Raw genomic sequence first — 19,923 nt, 5'->3', positions numbered from 1 at the left:
GTCACTCAAATTCGATGATGGTTCCGGAAAAAATGTCCTCATTCTCATTTTCATCTAAGTCTTACTTATTTAAGACATTTTCTATCTGCTGGGGAATCAAACTTTTATCCATATTGCGCAACTAACCTTAAAAGTGGCAAATAAATAAGAAAATGATACTACAAATAAACTAACGTAATTACATTCGTGGGGGACTAGGCTCCCCCATCGACTCATACCTCTTAAACTAAGAACAGTAGCCAGGTGCGCATCAACTCCCCGTGAGATCTTGGGCGGCACTGAGAATACCCGAAAACTCAAGCGCATCAGGTTTAAAGTACTTAAAATATTTGCTACAATCGGTGCGGTGGGGGACCTAGGTCCCCCGCGTGTGGTGTTAAGGGTTAAAATGGCATGATTTTAATTTTATCTTAACTTTTTGAATGTCCTTTGAAGTTAACCTTTATAATTATCAAAATACACATCTCTTATTATTATTTATTTCGTAAAAAAATTCGCACAAATTACATGTTTTGTATTATATTCTTGCATTTAATCTTTATTCTTCAGAGTAGGTCTCTATATATTCATTACAATTGCATATGATGTGAATTGTCCCTGCCATGTGCAAACTAAAAGTGCGTAGCCTCAAAGTTAAGAAATGGAAGTTTCAGAATTCAGGCAAACAGTCTGAATGTAACACTAGCGCGGTCACGACGTTGCTATACTCACTATTCCCGAGAACTTGTTATCTCTTATCAATATGATACATCATTACCTTACAAGCACCGTGATAAACGTTTATTCGCGATAAAACGATTTATATTACTCAAACAAATTAACTTTTAATAATGTTCATAGGAAATCTCTTTAAAATAGAGATTTGTGATTTAGTAAGATGAGGTGCTTTTTGATTTTTTTCTTTGTGTACACAGTTAGTTGTGAACTTTGTTCTCGTGACGAAAGATTAAATATAACCGAGGGTGTGAAGTTTGAAAATGAATCTATTTTATTCGAGGATGTAGAATATGTGAAGGGAAATTGGTTCGAATTAGAAGATGGTACATTTGGTTGTCCCTGTATTGGGCGTACATGTTTGTGGAAATGCTGTGGAGCCGGTCAGGCATATGTCAACAGATCCTGTACGGATGTGATCATGACGGAAGTGAATCCTTTTAATCCACCTGTTCATAAAGGGGCGGAGGCAATAAGTATCAACGCATCGGCCCAATTCTTTTACAAGTACACGCTGTCTTGTGCAAAATACCTAGTTGGTGCAAGAGCTAACGAGTTTATTTATATACAGAAGGTAACAGTTATTAATTGGCCTAGTAATCATTATAATAATTATATGAACTACAGATCTATGGATATGTGGACAACGTACCACAAGTTGTAGATGGTTATCGTTATCTGTTATTTTTCAGGGTCATGGTAATCTTTGGTAAATTCATAGAGTTTTCCATAAAAACTAGGTACTGAAGCTAAAGAATTGTTTGCAAACGAGGTCGTGGTAGAGTTTGTAATAGTAAACATATAACATTATTCAGTTTATAGATACGAATAAGATATTTTTCTTACATTACATTATTATCTAATCTTAATATACAAAACATAGTCGGTTTGTTCTAACGCTTAAAACTCGAGAATGGTTGGAACGATTTTCGATTAGTTGTATTTGTCTCCGTCCCGAATAGCAGAACAACTATACTTTGAACATTGACAAAAACAAATATTTATTACAAAATGTTTATGTGTTTCATATTTCTCAAACATTTTATGTTTTCCCCGTGGACACGCTATTCCCCTCTAAGATTAAAGAAGTGTTTATTTACAATAATGACACATTTAAAAAAAATGGATTGTAATAATAGTTTTCAAATATTTATGGGTGTGTTCAGACGCTTATTTCATTATGTGTTAATTTCTTAATAAAACAGTTTACAACTTAATATTTATTTTGTATTCAATGTATTACTAATAATACATAAAACCAAATTAAGTTCAGCTAATCTTTAGTGCGACATTCATTGTTAGGCGGTACGGAGTTTGCCAAATTATAATTTCAAATCAAAGAGAGTTTACGTTGTCTGGCAAAACTAATGCCATTTACTTTAATTTAAGTTTAGCCTAAACAGGTAAACAAATCAGTATAGTTCTCTAAAGAATTAAACTGTTTGGATACTTGTAGTATAATTGCGTTAATGTGAGCTATATTATTGAGGATAAGTCGACGCTCAGAGAGAACTATGACTCTCATATGTCCAAAATATGAGGGTTTGCCCCATGGAAGTCCCACTTAGTGCTAAGCCTCGAGCCTGAATCGTACCCTCATTACCACCTGCTGGTATCTAGCATCTTCCATTTTTACCAAACACGGCGGGTATTATATTTTTATATTTTTTTCAATCTCAAATGTATTTTAATGTTATTGGCTTTTTACAAAGTGTACTATGGACAGTGTTCCTAAGTGTTGTTTTGGTATTAAGTCCAGATTACATTGGCATTGCCATCAAGGCAAATGTGGAATCGACTCCCGGAGTCCCGGTTGACACAATCCCTGGGAAATATGGCTTCCATTTGTTTAAAAAGTCTGCCCACAAAGGCAACGCACTCACTAAAAATGGGTGTCTATGGGCTGCGATGACTGCTTCGTTTGACTCCTATGCCATTATAAAAAAAATACTTTAGATCAAATCCGTATTTAAAAATCAATCTTCAAGCATTTCTTGGTACTTTTATGTTTTATAAAATATTGTTTTGTTTATATATATTATATGCATATTAACGAAATTAATTAATTTATTTTCTATATATATTTGAGCTTTTGAATCTTTAAAACCAATAATTATGACTTTTTGTTTGAATTTATATTTCTAATAGGAAAAATCTTAATAGCATTTATTAAGACTTTAGAGGGCAAATGGTTATAATATGTGTTTTGATTTTATATCTATTTTATGAAGGAAATTATCGCGTAAAGATTGCCTCAATCTACATACATATTTACAAATACTTAACTAAAATACTAGAAGATTATTTCATTATTACAAATATTGTGGCTATGACCCAGGCGTCTTCTCACATTTGCGAAAAGAAATTGTGTAATTATAAAGATATTTTTTGATTTTTGTATTAGTTCTAGTGTTAATGTTATTCAATTTAATAAGCTTACCATACACAATGTCTAGTGTTCAATATCGCAGATAAGTTCAAAAAGGGTGCTCATAAAACAAGCCGTTTCTACAAAGGGTCAACTTATTTACACTTCAGCGAGTCAAATGTTTGAGTTTCCATCATTCACCAAATATTTGGATGACGTAAATAAATATTTAAGGAACACATTGTTTTTGCAATGTTATTTTCGCACGACGAAACGTGTTTTAATTTAAAATTTTGGTCTGGTTATGCTAACAAATGTATTCGCTCCGAATAGTATTTAAGACTGTTTATTATTTCAGCCGTCATTATTTTAACACATGATTAGTGTTACCATGTGTGGGAATTATGAAAACTATATTTTGGGTAATGTAACATTTTACACACTTAATCGCATCGCAATTTTCTATCACTGACATCGTAATAATATACGAATTTTATACAAATAATCCATATTAATGCTATCATTTAGGAATCAAATCAAATGCTATCAAGGGAAAAATCTGTAAGAAGCGTCATTCAAGCTTTGATAAAAAAAAATACTCGTCGAAGTTATAGCCTTCTCTTTAAGTATTTAATACATTTAACTAATTGTGATTTAATTTTTTTAACTAAGCCTAAAGTGGTTGTGTTGTGTGATGGTGTAAAAGTGTGGGTATGGCATATGTACGTGATGGCTGATAAGCTGCAATTAATTTTATTTGAAATAATGTCAATACTATTACTGCGATCGTTTTTTTTAATCAGGCAGCTTAATATTTGAAGAAAATTTTTGTATACAAAACCTACTAAGCATCCTCTACGAGCGCGTTCAAAACTAAACAAAAGTACGAATGCATCTTTAGAATAAGTGTAGTAAGTAGTAATTATTTGAGCTGTCAAAAACTATCGTGTTGACGAATAACAATATTTACGAAAGTATCGTAAAATTCATACTAAGGCCTCAACCAGTCCCTTTATACTTTAGAATTTATTCAGTGTTCCAAAGCCCTTTAATGGGACTAATATCTATTAGACAATTTCTTTAAGGCGAAGATGAGTAACCTCTACCTTCGTTGAACTTTTCAATAATTTCCCAGGCTTATAAAATCGAACAGTCGGCCGACACTTGGGCATAAAATGTATGAGAACTAAAATCATATAAGATATTATGTGGTACAACCCTGTGTCATACGCCTGCATTTACGATCATAAATATTCATTAGTTTATTATACGAATGCATGAATTATAAGTGAATGAAACTTGTTCAAATGGCGCCATTCAATTAAGCAAATTGACAATAGTTCTAAACAAACAGGTTAAGTTCAAGTTGTCAAGATCAATATCATTTTAAAACATAATTGAATTAATAACTTGTGCAATGTTTTTATGACACGTCATGACATAATATCCTATAACCCGGAGGATTTATGTTTTATTTTGTTCCAGTTATTTTGTTCTCTTACAAAATATCCTTGAAACAGAAGTAGAAATGTGTGTCCTCTCTTCATACGGGTCTTCAAATTATAACGTCTCATTCTCATATAGATATACATTTGTTAGTTTCTATTTCAAGATGTGATATTTGGGTTATACTATAAAGATATAAGTCAAATGAAACAATTAACTTGGTGAGGTGAAACTTTTGTGTGTTAAGTAGTTTAATGTATTAAATATTAATTTAACATACCAAGTAGTTATGATATACCATCCTGAATTAATGTACTTATTATAAGCAAAATAAATGGTTAAGTCGAATTAGTAGTTATATTACTAAAATTAAATTAATTAAAAATGTGTACGTGTACTGTTTTATGTGTACTGTGTATTTTTCGAAAAATAAGGCAAATATACAGAAATTGGTTAAATAAAGTCAAATTAGATAAAGTTTAACAAAAGGCTTTTATTATCCTAGACATTGTAATTGAATTTTTCCGAAAAATGTTACGGTAATTTTTTTCCAACGCCGATAAAAAGATTCACTTTAAAAAGCGTGTTAGAAAACAGCGCTTTTCTTAAGTTTTCTCTTTTGTTTTAGGAAGCGCAGGAAATTATTGGCAAAAATTAACACGACGTACACGTACGTTGTTCGTAATTTTATGTAGACTCACGTTTAGTACATTTATATAGAAATGAAATAGGAAGCATTGATCATTATTTTTAGTTTATGTTCCTATTCTATTGTTATTGACTTCCTTTTTAAACATTCTGTTACGTATACGTTTTTGGTTATCGAAATGTTTGTATCTACATGGTGGTTTATTTTCCGATGTTCCTTACATTATGTATTAGAACTGATGTAACACATTCCCTGTTTGACAATCATACGATTTTTCATTAACGTTATAACGTAAAGCAAGGCATTTTATTTTTGAAAATTATATGACAAATTTATTTGGCTGCAAAAATTTTTTAACAATTGTATTGTATTTCCTTAAATGAATTTCTAGATTTATCTAACCTTGTATTTTACTTATTTCATATTAATTACAAGTGTCTTATACATGTAAATTGGCTTACTTTACTTGGTAATGAACTCTAATAATTACAGGAAATATTAAATATATTGGTAGTTCTCCGTTTATTAAAAGCAACATTGTTTCTAGAATTTTTTTTAGAGATTCCTTAGAGCGAAGCGATAAAAAATAACAATTAAATTTATGTCTTGGTTTTGCCTGGAACTGAACATGACACACGAAGTTAAATAATCAAAATCTCTAATCAGCCATTACTATACATTTTTATTATACATTCTTATTTATATTAAGCCTAACTATCTTCGCTAAAAGTTTATTTTCGAAGCTTCTTTTTATCAATAATAAACAATGATTTGGGGCATGATCTAGAATTTATTGAATGTCCGATCTTTCTTATAACCGTTTTTCTTATAATCTTTTTAAATAAACTGTAAGAGAGACTGCTAGCTCTGTTTGCTTCGCACGGACATTTTTTAAATATTTTGAAAACAATGTCACTCTTTAAACAAAATCGCTCCATTATAAAAATAAAACCTTTTATAATATTCATATATATACACAACGAGTATGATTTCTGACAAGACCAACCAACAAGACTCTTACCACAAACAATTCACAACATACATACAAATATAATATATATTTATGAATACAAGAATATAATGTGAATGTTTTTTTTAGAACGGGACATTATATGAGATAGCAGATGACAGGCCTCAGTGGCATCCACCTGCAAGATACTGTGTTGAAATGTGGCAGGACGCTACTCATATAGAGCCGATATTGGTGGCGGGTGTGTGCTACCCTGACGACCCCCAACAGGATGTTGACAGTCCTGCGCTTTTTATCGCTTATAGTATAGGTAAGTAATGACGATAAAAGACGGATATTTTGCAAGTGGGTTAACATTGCTAGGCTCGAGTTATCTTGCGAACCTACGGCATCTTCTAAAAAGTGGGGTTCATATAAGTAATAAATCATAAAAAAAGTGTTTTTTCTTTTAAAGTTTGCGCATTATAAAATACAACTCAACAACAAATTTATAGACTTAAAAAAAATTAAGTAAAATAACAAATTATTCAAATAATTAAAAATGTATTAATATTTATTTTACACGATTGTCTTTATTGTGTATTAACACTTGCTTGGAAGAAAACACCGTGTGGAAACCGCCTTGGCCCTTGACCCAGTGTCAGTCATAGAAAGCTAACTACCTATATACCTCTTAGAAAAAACAAATGATCACGAATCAGATACAATAATTTGAGGGCTAGACCTAAAAGGCTATAGCGCCACTGGATTTACGACGTGCTTTAACCGAACTAGCTATCTGTTTTATGCTCATAACCTGTCTAAATTTGGAAATCAAACACGTAAACTCTGGATTTCTTACATAGCGCTAAGTCACGGTTCACCATTACGTAAAAAGATGACTAAAGTGTTGTAACAGTCTCAATAAGGTTAAGTGCTGACAAATATTTGATTTCGTTAACAAACCTACGTGAGCCATCAAATTTACGAGCCATTAACATCGCCATGGGGTGTCATTACAAATCCCTAACATTGAAAATCTACGTATTTATAGTTCCCGGCATTTTGACAGGCGTCCGCAGTCTGTAACGCAATATATACATTTATAATCCTATAAACATATTATTGTTATAATAAACGAACGTAATTGGTTTCATTGTAATCAATATATACTCAAATACTCAGTACGGTAAAAGATTGATGGTTATAAATTTTTACCTACTAAAAGTACATAGATGTCTATGTCTTCTCGTAAAATATGGACTAGTTACGTTTTTATTTGTTCCAAGTTATATAAACTCTATTGTAAGAAAATCTTTACCTGATTATATTTAGTTAACTAATCAACGGATTTTAACTCTGTAAACAGAAGGGTTTTCTTTCAACCGAATTATTTTTTTTCTCGCGTGGTACTTGGTCATTTTGATATGGCGTACACCAACTGTCATTTCTAACAGAAAAACAATTTTCAATTCCAGTAGTTTTAATGAGTTCAGTTAAACAAACTTCTATAACCATTTATGACCCCTTAGTCAAAGAACTTGAGATTCATTCAAGATTCTCTGTGAAATTCATCAACGCTGTGATGAACAAAAACATATTATGTACCTACTTTAGTTTAAATAGTACTATGTTATTAGAAATTATCAACAGTTAAATTAAGTTGTAATTTATAAGAATTTCAGATGCAGATAAAAATTATCAGTAAACTGACTTCGTATTGTTTATTTAATAGATAACATTGCAACTACCGTCTTGTATAATTCTTTTTGATTTCCGAAGGTCTAATGATATCAATTCCGTTCCTGTTGGCAACATTCCTGGTGTACGCGTTCATCCCGGAGTTACGGAATCTACATGGCCTATGTCTTATGGCGTACTGCGGTGGACTAATAATTGCCTATTCCTTCCTGTCTTACTTGAAACTGCACTTTGGGAAGATTGGCGTTGATATGACCGGATGTTATATAATAGGTGAGTAACAAAAGCAGTGTACGTCTAGGGGCTTTTTGGTCATAGTTTCGCTCCAGGCTGTGCTGTGGCTATTGCCGCTACAATTGTTTAGTAACATAATTTTATCGTAAAAAAAAATTGAATTTTATAACAGTAATCAATATTTTCACTTTATAAAGAAAAATACACTCATAAAAATATGCCTATTAAGGCACACCCAAGCTATTAATGAAATTTAAATATCAGGACTAATGACTCAAACAAAATTAATATAATGTTACCTTTTAACAAGGCGTGTCAAGTTTTTTCGTAATTAGGTTAATTATGACTTTGTAATAGGCAATTTGAGTGAGATTTTTAACAGCCCACCCTGTTGACAATAAGGCGTATCGATGTCGCACTATATATGCAAGGAAGTGCTGTCAACGTAATTTATTAACTGAACAATAAGTACATACATGCAAACGTAATATACACGTATTTATTTTAGACTTTCATAAATTAAATTAAAAAAGATTGTTACAGCAGGAAACTTTTTAAATTACAGTTTACCTGCAAACAGGCTGCTATATTTTTTAATTAAATTGCGAGAATAAAGCTATGTAAACATAATTAATGGTTGCAGTTACTGAGTAAAAATTCAAGCAATTTTCAACTGGTATTTTAGTTTATGGATAGAATATTGAAAGGAAGGAACGATCCATATATTGGAAAGTAATCTTCAGACTCTTGGGGTTCAAGTGCTGTGGCGCTAATGAAAGATTTATGTTGGCGCTTGGTAAATAGAACACCTGGTAGCTGGTGCTGAAGATTTTTTCGCTCAACGAAAAAGTATCGCAATACAGTGAGGAAATGCTTTCAGCATTAAAGGTACACTGCCACCAGGAACAAGCTTTTTAAATTCAATTTTCTATGTATCTATTTTTAATTATTATTATTATTGAATAGCTTAAAAATATTGTAAATACTTAGACTTTAACTAAAAATAACTGAAAGATTTTTCTTGGTTTAGAACCATTTTAAATCTTAAGATATATAATTGAGTCATGACAAGCAAACAAGACAAAACAATAGCTTTTTTTAATATATTTAGTACCTACTTTTTAAAAATCAGTATTCGGTCTATGACACAAGCGGATCCTAATTATATACAAACAGCGATATGTAAACAATGTGTTGCTGCAAAAATACTGTCAACAATAAACTATGTAATTAACCTAAGTACCTTGCCCGTGACATGCTAATGCAGCGATAGCGTGTATCTTTCTATCAACATTGACAATTAGTACCTACTGATTTTATTTAACACAAATATAGAGTATTTACTATATTATATATATGCTTAATCTACTTAGTAATAATAGTAATTAAAAATGTATACATATATAGAAAATTACATTTAAAGAGCTTGGTTCAGTGGCAGTGTACCTTTAATGCTAGCAGCATCACTTCGCTGTATTACGATGTTTCTTCGTTGACCCAAGAAAGCGGCTCTGTGGTCACCGGTAATGTCTACCAGGCACAAACGTTTTTTTATATACAAGAGGGACAAAAGACGCCTACAAAGGGCAGTTACAGTGACACCCATTATATCTTTCTTAGAATTTCAACTCCAAAAAGAACAAAATAAAATTTGGAATTGGAAAAGAAAATAAATATAAGTCTATATTAATTTTCTGACTCCATTTTGATAAATATTAATATGTATTCAACACTCATTTTAAATTCATACCCAACTCACTATGGATTATGTAGCTTGAGTAAAGTAATATTATAAATTCGCGTGTATGCGTCTTAAAAAAGTTTTATATAAAGGTTTTGATAAAAATGTTGTACGCGTGGATATCAAAGACTAATATAGAGTTTAAATAAAAACTATTTAAAACTATGAGTGTCGTACGATTTACTTTTCCTAATAAATTTCTTTTATGAGGTCTTCTGTAAAAATCGAAGAGAGCAACTCGAATTCTTATCGAAATCATGAAATTTAAATCATTCAAACTATGGACACAAAAATTATATTCATAGTATATCTAAAGAAAATCAAAGAATACGATGACAGACGCCTGATCGTCCACAGCGCGAATCAAAACCAAATGTTTAAAAGAAAACATTTTCAGATGCTATTTTTTGAATTGTTTCACTTTTCACAGATGAATAAAGTGTCTATGAAAATAAAGCTGAAAACTAAATTGGGTTATTTCGAACACTTGTAACTCGGGAACGGCTGGTTTTTATTTGTTTTAATTGGTTGCATTTTTTTGCTATTAATAACTATACGAAATACGAAAAAATTAAATAAAACCAAAAAAAAAATCCAATACACAATGTTTATAGGTTTTGTTTATTCAAATAAAGATTTCGGATTGTTAAGATATATGTACTTACTATACTCGGATATTGTTGATCTTAGATTTTTAAAATGTATAATGTTAGTAATGAGAAATAATTTACATATATGTATTAAAATTAAATTTATTTAAGGTGCCAATCATTAATTTTTCGACAATTTTCAGCGTTCATCGTCTACTACACTTTTCAAACGAGTTTTTTCTGGCTTAACATCATGTGTATCGATATATGGAGAACTTTTAGGTAAGGTTTATATTCTTTAATATCTAATGAGTATGGAGAAAAGACAATAAATTAGATTTATTATCTTTGACGCAATAACTAAGGATGGCAAGGTATGAACCGCAAGCGAGTTGTGCTAGTAGTAGGAAGTGTAGCTAGTGGCATAAAAGTCATATGTATGTCGCCATTTTTATTGTTTTGAAATATACATGGTTAAAGTACACAATTACATTACAGACAGGTTTTCAAGCCTTTTATCCATTCTTTTACTGCTGTTTTTTGATTGTATAATAGATTATAAAGAAAACAAATGTATACAAAAATATTTAACATTTTAATAGTGTTATTCAAAACTAATAGATAGATTCACCAAAAATTTGAGTATATGTAGTAATTGTACCAAGTATCGATCGCTACAACTTAAAATTCAAAATGCATGGATTTTTTATAAATAAAATGAAAAATGTATTCCAGAAACGTGGCACCAACTTCTGTCGCATTTCACCCAGACCAGTAGGTAGTTTCGAAGGTCCTTTCTTTCGACAATTGTTGTTTATACAGCCTTTTCCTATATTCTATTTACGAATACAACTCGGAAATTTCATCATATGTTAAAATATGGTAAAGTCTGAATACTGGCAGCAATAGAACTCAAAAGATTTTAAATAGAAACAAAATGCAAATTGTGCTGTGGAAATTCGCAATCAAAAATATTTTCTGGCTCCAGTTATAAAAAATAACGTTATCAAAACGTAAATTAAATTTATTTTCATTCAAAATATTCGTTCAATTACTCGCAGTGATATTTGAATGCTTTTCATTTAAAGAATAAAGCAATATCATATTTGTTATCAAATTGAAATATAAGGCATAATTTTTCTTCAAATGATGTTTAACATATGAATAACTTAAGGATTTTTTTAACAATTAAAACCTATTGCACACTAAACTAATATCCATCAAAAAAGAGCGTACCAATTCTTAAAATGCCAGCAACGCACTCGCGAGTCCGCATTGAGTGTCCATGAGCTCTAACATCAGGTTCCATTATCATCAATATATAAAAAAAACTGCACTGCAAAATACTGCACCTACAATAAATTACTTTTGTAACTCAGGATTTTAAAAGGATGTTTCTTACAAACCGTAATTCGTAAATATAATATAGGAACGACCTCTCTGTAGCATGTTCTGTCGTTAGCTAATAGAGTTACTACTATACCTACTCATTATTATATGTATATAGTTTTTAAATAGCATATTGATCGGTAGCTGTTCCACTAAATAGTTTATTTTTAAACCTATTACGTTTTCAAATTGAAGGTAAACAAAGTTGTACTCAATTCTTATTTAGGTATTTGGCATGTACAAAATAGCACGATTATGTTATGGCATGATTATTTAAATCGTGAATTTTTTCCTATGCTTATTCCTAAGGATCGGTGGACTTTCGTCCTCACAAACGTCTAACAGGTAAATTGGGTTTATGTAATTTAACTAAAAATGAAAAATGCAATATCTACGTAATCTTTATGTAGTATCAGTTGCACCCGAGAACTTTGTTTCGCTTTCATATAATTGGGAACATAATATATTTTTTCTATTTAGCACAACTTTTCAGTAGCTACTTACTTACCAATACATATATGAAACATTTTCCTTTGCCCACAGAGACTTTTCCGGAATATAAACCTAAGTATTAAATAAAACAATTTTTGTTTTTCAATTTTCAACCTCAGAGTTCAAGGAACACATAAAAAAAATACTCGCAGTGCAATCGAGCTCTGCACTTAGTACCATTATGTTTTGTGATTCATATTTATTTATATCCATAAAGTCGCTAGGGCCTAGGGGGCCAAGGGCTAAGGGCTAGCCGCTAGGGGATAGGCTATATTATGTTTGAAGTTAATTTTCTTTACGTTTAAAAGTAGTTAAAAGAAAGTCAAGGTCAGGAGATCATAAAAAAATCCCTCGCTAAAAAAATACATTTTGACAAGCACATTGTTCCTCGCAATAACAAAGTATTTCACCATTGTGTCCTCTTCTTATAAACAAAAACTTTTTACAGCCATGGCTACAGGGGTACCTCGAACAAACGTCGGGAGAAGAAGCGATTTGCCTTATATGGGTTGTATGCTTGGGGGGTACCAGCAGTCCTCACAGCGATAACAATTGCTATGCAGTACAGTGAGAACCTGCCTGCAGGTGTGATAACACCTGGATTTGGAACGCAGAGATGCTGGTTTGCTGGTATGTACCTTAAGGAAGAAGTCTAATACACGTAGGAGTATATAGAGTATGTCAAGTGCCAAAAGAGTAGGCTACTCCTTTCATAGAACATCAAATAAAAGTTTTTAATGTTAATGTTGTCGTGCGTAGCGGTACATCTCTGTTTGTTGGTAGATGACAGATGGCGGAGAAAGGCACAGTGCAGACTAATGGGATTAGGAGAAGGCCTATGAAAGAAAGGGCACACAGAAACCCCTACATAACAAATATAAAATATATATTAAATATAAATGTTAAACATTTATATTTCTATCTCATTCTTTTATACATTCTTCTTTTATTTTAGTTTAAAAGTACCTGAAATAAAATATAATAAAATCTCTTCCAATTTATACAGTTACATCCATTGTTTTTCAGATTGGATGAGCGAATTGGTGTACTTTTTCATTCCCGTGTTTTTGCTTGTAATTTGCAATGTTGTGCTCTTCACAATTACGGCATATCGCATTCGTTCGATTCGTCAGGAAACTGCTATATTAAAAGGTGCCGAGTCATCGCGAAGTGACAAATTGAAAAAAGATAAACAAAGGTAAATAAATATTATTTATCTCTGGCGCTTTCCTATGTGTGTGTGAGCTAGGGAATGGAATCTTTAGTCAAGATTGTTAATTAATTGTTAATAAGAGTTCTCGTGGGTTTGGGAATTACAATCTCGCGAGATCTTGGTGATTCCAATCTTGAAAATAGAAGAAAATATCACAGATGATTTAGGGGTGATTTTGGAATAACTTCTTAAGAAGCTAAGAGTATTGATAGTGCTGTCTAATGTACCCAGCAACTGAAAATGCCCTCTCAGACTGAACACTGGCGTGAGTAAGTTATTTTAAGCGAAGAGTAAAAGCTACCCTTTACTCATATAGATTCATCTCTTTTTCACGATTGACTCAAAACTTATCTCGCAGAAACAAAAGGACGCGAAGGACGTTTATCTGCTCTCAGAGTCTCTTCTTGAATAGCCATGTTATTTTTAATAGCAGAAACACTTATAATCCCTCTACATCCATTGATAAAGCCTAAAAAGATATTTATTTTGTCTGTGAGAGAAAATGGAAATATAAATTTCCATTTGCATAAACAAAATATAATAAAGTGTTTTTTTTTATGTATTACAGATATGGGCTTTATTTAAAACTCTTTGTGGTGATGGGCGTGAATTGGTCCGTGGAAGTGATAAGCTTCGCTGTGGGCGGTTCCAACTGGTATTGGGTACTGATAGATTTATCTAACATCGCCCTTGGCATCTACATATTCTTCATATTCGTGTGGAAGAACAAGGTTCGCAACCTTGTTACTAAGAAGTGAGTAATGTAACAATATTTAGCCTAATAAACTTGTCTTTTGTTCAACATATTTTCCCGCTTATAAATCTTAATTCGCATCATCATAATCGTACTTAATCGTAATCAGCGTATCATTTATTTATTTATAACAGCTTGTCAACGCTCGGCACACTGGTACTTTGGTACTGGTACCAGAATTTTTTTTAATGTTACAAGCATTTGTAGGTAAACATGACAAACACGAAAGGATATAAAAAAAATTGGACCGATCTGGTCTAACTCTAAAAAAGTATACATGGTTTCTTTCCATATTTCGTCATAATTTCTTGAAGTAGGAAAAATGGAAAAATATATGGTGGAGTTAAGTAGTTTATGTATTCATTCCGATAGGTCGATTCAAATAACTTCGCTAGATAGAAAAAACTCCAAAGATAGCCAATTTTTGACCAGCGTAAAAAACATAGTCACATATATTATGATAATAATATATGTGACTATAGTTACAGGAAAATCTTAATATTTCTGTATCGTAAAATTAATTTACGGTCAACAGACATGCGATATTTTTGCATTTGGGCAGATTTTTTAAGCTTTTAAAGATATACATGTTATAAGTGTATACATTTTTATTTTACAAAAAAATTACCTAATAATTAAATTACTTAATTAATAATAAGGTGGCAGAGGCTCCGAGGAGTTCGTATGCCGGAGACAAGCACAGGACGGTGGATGTCCAGCTCGGCACAAACAGAGGACACTAGGATCTCGCACGACGAAACTGGTATACGACTTAAGGATCTCCGTTGATTTGTGAGTTAACCATGGAACATACAGTAGGAATAGTAATTATAATAATTATTCTCCTAGGCATTTTAAATTTAAAGTATTAACTTAATAGACCCTAAATGCAACTTAAGGTTATACACAAACTATGTTTACCTACTACGAACGGTTATTATTATTATTATGTATCCTTTTTTATTTAATTCTTAGAGATATTTTTTTGTGGAAAGGCATATATCTAGAATCAATTAGGACGATTATAATAATTCATCTCTAAACACTTTGTAGATAAGAATCACTTCTTTTCACGTTTAGACCATTCGAAGAAAGTCTTCTTCTTCATTCTTCGAATCAATAGTAATTTATCTCTTGATTTAATTCCTAGAACTAATGTCATTCTTGGTAATTAAATCAATTATTTTAGTATATACGTACAATAAGTAAAACCTCTTTTCTCATTCAGTCTATTTATTTCCAGCTTCTACAGTAATGCACCTACGTTCGAATTAGAACAGCCATCACTCTAAGTTTAAGATTTTACGCTTTTACTTATAAAAAAGTAAGTTGAATTGTGTTATTTTAATTAAAATACTTTTTCGTTTCTAGTTATCGAATTGTGACAAACAGAGTAATTTAGTTGACTCAGTGAAGTACTAGTCGTGGTTGTAAGCGATTTTCTTAGTTAACATAATGAACAAAATAGCATTTATAGCTCTAAGCATAATTATAATGGAGTTAGTTTTCTTATATTTGAGAGTTGAGATTCACGGAGGAAAATATATTTATGTGAGTAAATTGTCAAAATGACAAGTTTGTTGTCAAAAGGACGTGTTTCGTACACGGTAAAAACAACATTTAGATAAGTTCAATGACAGTCAATTCTACGAAAGACTAGGCGGTATGGTCGAAAGACTACCATGGGGGAAAAAATAAAAAATTAATGAATGAGTCAGCGCTCGCAACTTTATTCTGTACATATAACATCAAAATTAAATATTAACACCATTATCTGTCTTTTAGACTTTACATAATTTGTTAAGATGTATTTAGATTAATGATTATTATGTATTGCCTAATCTAAGATGTGCGTTTATTTCTTTAATTATGCGCTTATGGTTATGAATGTTAGGCATTTTATGTAGGTATGTAATAATTGTTTTATTGTACCCACCTACGTACTAAATATCGTTAATCTATAAGTATTGTTAATACTAAAGAAAAAAATAAAAAAAAATAAAATCACTAAATGTATTATCACTCGCTTCGTGTTCTACTAGACTGATTGTTATTTCGAAGATTACTGTTTGTAATCTCTTGTTATGTTCACGCCTTAGACCAGAGTATTTTATGGCAAGTTGGACAAGCGATACAAAAGTTTATTGTAAACATTAAGCTGTGATGTTTACTTAACAATTAATACTTTGGTTTAGGATACAACGTGAGCTGTTAAAATAAATCATCAATGTGCGACATACCAACGAAATAGATAAATAAGAGTAGAAGGCACAACAAACACGCTGCAAATGTAAGAACCAAAAGTTCTCGGGTACTTTCGCCTAAAACCTCTTATTTATGTGTTTCGTGGCAAATGAAGTTAAATTATACATGGTCATTCACGTCTTTATTACCTAATAAATTGCTTTAATGTTTACAATTTGTTTTATTCATTCAATTAAAAGATGCACTGTCTTTGGTCACCGTTGCTTCCACTTTAGAGGAATAGCTAAAATAAAATTACATACACATATATGACTTATTCCGAGGTGATTAAATTATGACGGTGCAACTCAAAATGACAATGCTTATTATCAGGTGGTATTAGATTACGAAGCTACAAAGATTCACTTGTGGTGGTTTGAGGTGACACGGATTAAAGATAGCCATTATCATATGATTTATACTTAAATTTACCAGAATTTTAATTCATCATATTTTTAATGGATATTTTAAAGTACTACGTTTATTTATTATAGGAAATTCCTGGCCACTACGTCAGTATAATAATGCAACAAATATTCTTTGTTTAATTTCAAACAACAAACAACCTATATATGAATCCTAAAAATATGATTTTATATTACATTTCTTATAGCAGCGTATGATTCCTATTAACCCCTCGACGCAAAAGATCACTGTGCATACAACCAACACCATACAATATCCCTGGAATATACCTTTCAGATCAATCATTGATAGCGGTTTAATTGGTGCTTCTTCTTTTATATCATCAAATCTGTAGTCTATCCACTTATTGATCAAACCACCTTCGATCATCATTTGCATGTATTTATTTAACCGACCGGTCATCGGCGAATGTTTATGCATTATCATCTCCAAGTAGTGGCTGTGTATTCTGTCCTGCCTTGCAATGTGAAGATATTGCTCTCCGTTGTTTAAGAAATTTCGTTCTAGGAAACGACCCAAAGCACAATCCACCAAACAAAATCTTTGACTGTCATTCTTCATACGCTCAGGACATATGTACATATTTTGAACTGCAACCACTTTGCTGTTAATTATTTTAAACTTCTCTTCGGTATCTGGTAATACAACATCCGGGGATGATATCCCTTCTATTACGTAACCTTTCTCTAAAATATCGTCGAATGTATCAACTTCTTTTCCCTTCTTATATACTGAGAAGAATGAAACGATCGCCGCCTGCGACGTAAAGTTTAGTACAAAGAAACTCCAGATGGCAATTCCAAGAAATAGTCGGAAAGAACCACGTCTCGGTGGTTTGTGAACACTTATAGAAAGCACAGTTCTAAACGAATTAACGAAGTCCTTACCGATTTGATCGAATGAAAATCTTCGCGTCTGCTCTATGTTAAAGATAATAAATGCTATCCAAGTACATAGGAAACATAGCAGAAACTCGATTATTATTTTTATATTGTTTTTAAACAACTTTAAATCGAATACAATAGTTTCGAAACCCGCCCGGTGCGACATAAAGCAGACGCCACTGTCTTGTAAAGGCACAGTATTATCTAACTCAACAACCATCACGTCAAACTGATACATGGGTAAAAGAACTAAATCCTTCTTTCTTTGGGTGAATGAAACAAATTCCTGCAGGTTTGTAATATAATCAAAGTCATGCTTCCATATAGGTTCATTCATCGTTACGTCAATGGAGAAATTCATGAGTTTTGACAGTGCATTCCAAATTTGACCGTCTCTTTTATGAAGTGTGTACGTACCATTGTCTGCCTTAATATTGAGAAATGGATCCAGTTGAATTGCAAAACTATTCATGGTGTAATTGTGATAGTTGGCGCTTTTATCCTCAAATAGAATGAGGTTTTTAACGCTTTCTGGGTTTTTATAACTGAGAGCAGAAGTGCTAAAGCTTAAGCATGTACCAAGGTTATTTGAGCGAAGTTTTGAATATATAGAAACATTGTGGCAACCTTGTTCGCAAATCAAGCCATCCAAATCGCTTATTGGCATAGTAATCTTTTTAACAGTCCAACACCCAAAAATATGATCTAATTCAAACGAGCTACTCGTGTAAGGATTAAAATATGATATATAGGTAATCTCCTGTAGGTCATCGAAGTGTATTATAATAACATTAATGGCCTTAAAATACCAAAAAGCGTAAAACATTTCAGCCATGGAAAGCGTATCGTATGAAGATTGATAAACCAGGATAATATATGCAAGTGGGTGCCAGTATGGTAATGTTACAACTTTAAATAGAGCTGATTCGAATTCGTTTCTTGATTGACAACTGAAAACTATATAATTTGATGGATATGGAACGACATCTTCAATTTGTTCGTCTTCTTTATTAATATCGGTTATAGTAAATGTAACAGGTAGATGTTTTAGTTTCGAATAAAATTGATCGGGAAATATCCCTATAAGGAGAAATGTGTGCCGGCCGTTGTACACGTAATTTTCTTTAATAATTGTGGTCTGAAAAATAAAAGTAATTTAAAGTACAGACGGTCTCTGGACTAAACTATAATAGTTAAAAACTATGAAGTTATTTAGGGCAGCAAACAGTTGTGGATTTAACCAAAAAAATGTTCTTCAAATACAGTCTTGGTATTTTCATCATTAAAACGTTGCAAATGTTCAAACCTAGAACCGAGAGTTCGTCAGTATTTATATATACTTACTAAAATATCAATTTTATTATCTTCATGATTAATTGTGGATATTTCAAACCCACACCCAACACTGATTATAGTAAAGAATATTCCTATTTTTGAATACATTGTCCACACGTCCATCTGTATATAATCTTTATGATTGGTGAAAGTCATTTTCAGGAATGATCATCATATAAATATACAATATAAGTAAGTACTGCTATTACAAATCAATCAAATTTAGGATTTGATTTGACTACCACGTATATTAAATTGATGTGTATAGTTACTGAAAAAGCAGCGTTGGCTCAGTGGTATTGGGATGGCTGTGTAAACATCGTGAGGAAATTGGTATGTCTTAAATCCAAATCTACAATATATGTCAGTCATATGTGTTCACCAATCACATTAAAAAATAAAAAGAGCAATGATTCGGACGTATTCTGAGGCGAACAAACACAACTAAACAGGTACGAATACGGTAGCGAATGATTGGAAGAGGCATATTGTTGAAAAGATAGATTTACATGGTCTCTTAAAAAGTTCTTATATTTCACCGTATTTTATTGTAAATACTATATATATATATATATATCGTGTAACATGATTAGCTACATAATTTACTGTTATTCGAGTGGCTTAATGATTTTATAGATTTACTAATAATTTATTCAGATTTGGATAGACATTCACTCTACGTAATAACATTTTCGTTGGGAGCAATTTGGCACTCATGAGTAATTTTTCAGAAAGTTTATTTGATTCAAGTGACGTGACATACGCAATAAAATTAAAAAGTAAATAAAACGAGA

The 19,923-nt window shown here is 31.7% G+C and overlaps 1 protein-coding gene across 1 annotated transcript; it reads left to right on the top strand.

Annotated features, from left to right (window-relative positions):
- Nucleotides 1-688: 688 nt before the first annotated feature.
- LOC110997000 (G-protein coupled receptor Mth2-like) lies at nt 689-16,654 on the top strand. The gene is made up of 9 exons (XM_022264927.2): nt 689-1,288; nt 6,277-6,457; nt 7,909-8,100; nt 10,596-10,674; nt 12,722-12,903; nt 13,300-13,471; nt 14,055-14,240; nt 14,900-15,032; nt 15,484-16,654. Exons 1-8 carry the CDS (start codon nt 878-880, stop codon nt 15,027-15,029), a joined length of 1,533 nt encoding a protein of 510 aa, XP_022120619.2. The 5' UTR covers nt 689-877; the 3' UTR covers nt 15,030-15,032; nt 15,484-16,654.
- The last annotated feature ends 3,269 nt before the right edge of the window (nt 16,655-19,923 follow it).

Source organism: Pieris rapae, chromosome 4, assembly GCF_905147795.1.
Source record: "Pieris rapae chromosome 4, ilPieRapa1.1, whole genome shotgun sequence".
NCBI lineage: Eukaryota > Metazoa > Arthropoda > Insecta > Lepidoptera > Pieridae > Pieris > Pieris rapae.
Note: the sequence above shows the minus strand (reverse complement) of the source record. Positions and strands in the feature narration are given on the sequence as shown.

Coding starts and splice junctions, on each gene's coding strand:
- LOC110997000 (XM_022264927.2), top strand. CDS start 878: ATGAGGTGCTTTTTGATTTTTTTCTTTGTGTACACAGTTAGTTGTGAA. Junction 8,101..10,595: donor GACCGGATGTTATATAATAG/GTGAGTAACAAA, acceptor GACAATTTTCAG/CGTTCATCGTCTACTACACT. Junction 14,241..14,899: donor CGCAACCTTGTTACTAAGAA/GTGAGTAATGTA, acceptor ATTAATAATAAG/GTGGCAGAGGCTCCGAGGAG.